The sequence below is a fragment of the Candida oxycetoniae genome (genome assembly GCF_023343755.2).
Source record: "Candida oxycetoniae strain CBS 10844 chromosome Unknown scaffold103, whole genome shotgun sequence".
Classification (NCBI taxonomy): Eukaryota; Fungi; Ascomycota; class Pichiomycetes; order Serinales; family Debaryomycetaceae; genus Lodderomyces; species Lodderomyces oxycetoniae.
Window position 1 is genome coordinate 1 of NW_026055424.1, and position 2,589 is coordinate 2,589.

The 2,589-nt window shown below is 46.8% G+C and overlaps 1 protein-coding gene across 1 annotated transcript; it reads left to right on the top strand. All coding sequences in view use genetic code 12, as the record gives it.

Annotated features, from left to right (window-relative positions):
- Nucleotides 1-146: 146 nt before the first annotated feature.
- On the top strand, nt 147-2,267 carry FOL1 (trifunctional dihydropteroate synthetase/dihydrohydroxymethylpterin pyrophosphokinase/dihydroneopterin aldolase; the record flags this gene model as incomplete). The annotated part of the gene is made up of 2 exons (XM_049323615.1): nt 147-421; nt 539-2,267. 2 exons carry the CDS (start codon nt 147-149, stop codon nt 2,265-2,267), a joined length of 2,004 nt encoding a protein of 667 aa, XP_049180550.1.
- Nucleotides 2,268-2,589: the final 322 nt, after the last annotated feature.

Consider the following 2,589-nt stretch of genomic DNA (forward strand, 5'->3'; position numbering starts at 1 on the left):
TCTATACAACTACTACACTTTTTATTCATTATGTTGTGATTTGTTTTGGTGGCATTTCAGGCTGTAAAACCTCATCGCAGCTCACCATACAAATAAATTTACAGGAGCGAAATCGCGATCCTCCAGTCACCAACAACAACAGCATTATGTTTCGACGGGGAGCATTATATGTACGAGGAATATATGGGAAGATCTTAGTAGGGGAGAAGTTGATGAATGTTGGGGTAACGGTCAAGGTGAATAGAGGAGAATCGCCAGGGGATAGAATAGTAGAGGATTATCGGGAGATAGCTAAAAGAGTGAAGGAGAAGATGGGGAGGAAGTATAGTAGTTTTGAGTCGATGGTGGAAGCGATGGATGAGGGAGAGGTGAGTATTCAAGGAGAGGAAGGAGACTGTCGAGTTGAGTATGAGAATGGGGAGTATGGAGTTTGTATGGGGGTGGATACGATAATCGGGATATTAGAGAGGGAGAAGAATAAGCAGAGAGTAGATGTGAGTATCCGAGGGGGAAGGATCCAGAGTATGATTCTGGTTAGGAAGTTTATTGAGGAGAGTCGGTTTAATACTGTTGAGGCATTAAGTGAGGAGGTGGGAAGACAAGTATTGAAAGGAGGTGGTGATGAAGTGGAAGTTACTGTGATGAAGAGGAATGCCGTTGAAGGGGTTGAGGCTGTAGGGGCAAGTGCTCAAATGAAAAAGGGAGAGAGGGAAGAGGAGCATAAAGAGAGTGATTCCAAGACGGTGTATATATCAGTTGGGAGCAATATTGGAGACCGGTACCGGAACATCCACCGGTCAGTGCAGCTACTCGAGAGAGGAGTTGAGATTGAGAGGACGTCGTGTTTGTATGAAACGGATCCGATGTACTACCTCGACCAAGGGAAGTTTCTCAACGGGATGGTGAGAGGACGAACTAGCTTAAGTGCAAGAGAGTTGCTTAAGTTGTGCAAGGATATAGAGAAGGAGATGGGGAGGAAGAAGGGAGTAGAGAATGGGCCGAGGGTTATAGACTTGGATATAATTAAGTATGGGGAAGAGGTTATCGAGGAGGATGATTTGGTTGTGCCGCACAAGAGGATGTGGGAGAGGGAGTTTGTATTAAAGCCATTAGCAGAGGTGGAGAAGAAAGAGAAGAAAGAGAAGAAAGAGCAGGAGAAAGAGCAGGAGGAGCAAGAGCAGCAGAGGAAAGAGCAAGAGCAGGAGAAGAAAGAGCTCATTCCATACCGGCCATGGCCTACTGGCCATGGCCTGGAAGGCCAGCACCCCCATCGCACGCTCCTTATGCAGATTATCAATGTGACACCAGACTCGTTTAGCGATGGGGGCAAGTACTATGGCGAAGCGCAAGAAGTTATAGACCGTATAGATTTCGGATGGTCAGATATAGTTGATGTAGGAGGGTGTTCCACCAAGCCAGGAGGGGTAATTGTTGAAGAGGAGGAGGAGTTGAGGCGAGTGTTGCCGATGGTGCGAGAGATGAAGAAGAGGGGGGTATATGTGTCAGTAGACACGTTTCGAGCGAGGGTTGCGGAGAAGTGTTTAGAGGAAGGTGCGGATATGATCAATGATGTGAAAGGGAGCGAGGAGATGTATAAGGTAGTGGGGAGATGGGGGTGTGCATATATATTAGGCCATTGGAGGCAGCAAAACAGGCAACAGCACGACAGGCAACAGCACGACAGGCAACAGCACGACAGGCAACAGCACGACAGGCAACAGCACGACAGTGCTGTTGATANACAGAATACACAGAATACACAGAATACACAGAATACACAGAATACACAGAATACACAGAATACACAGAATACACAGAATACACAGAATACACAGAATCAACAGACTGCACAGAATCCACAGCATTCTGCTGTGGATTCTGTGGATTCTGTGGATTACATGGCCACAGTAGTTGCAGAGCTCCAAGAGCAAACACAACACGCCTACCAGTGTGGAGTACGGAAATGGCAGATGATCGTCGATCCTGGAGTCGGGTTTAATAAGAATGAAGAGGAGTGTTTTGAGGTGATTCGAGAGTTAGACCAGTTGAGGGAAGGAGTTGGGGAAGGAGTTGGTTTGTGTGTTGGGGTGAGTAAGAAGAGGTTTGTCAAAGGGAGCGATATTGGGACGGCGATAGTAGTTGGAGATCTTATTGGGCGATGTGATATAGTACGGGTGCATGATGATATGAGAGAGGTGAGGGAGATAGCCGAGAAATTGAAGAGACATAGGCCAAGCAGAAGGATTGGCGAAGCCGATCCTGAATAGATAGAGGCCAAGCAGAAGGATTGGCGAAGCCGATCCTGAATAGACAGAGGCAAATCTCCTGAAGGATTGGCGAAGCCGATCCTGAATAGACATAGAGCGAGGCTCCAAAAGGCAAGCTCTAAAAGGCAGGCTCTAAAGGCAGAGCTCATCAAAAAACACGAGACTAGTATAGAAGTATATATTCAATACACTATAAAATAAGTACTATATAATCACTGTGTAGCAGCAACTCCTAAGCCGAGCCGTACCACGCTCCAAAGGAGAGCAGTACCACGCCATTCATTCACTGCTACGCAGTGAATTCAGGAGCAGAGTTAGTTAG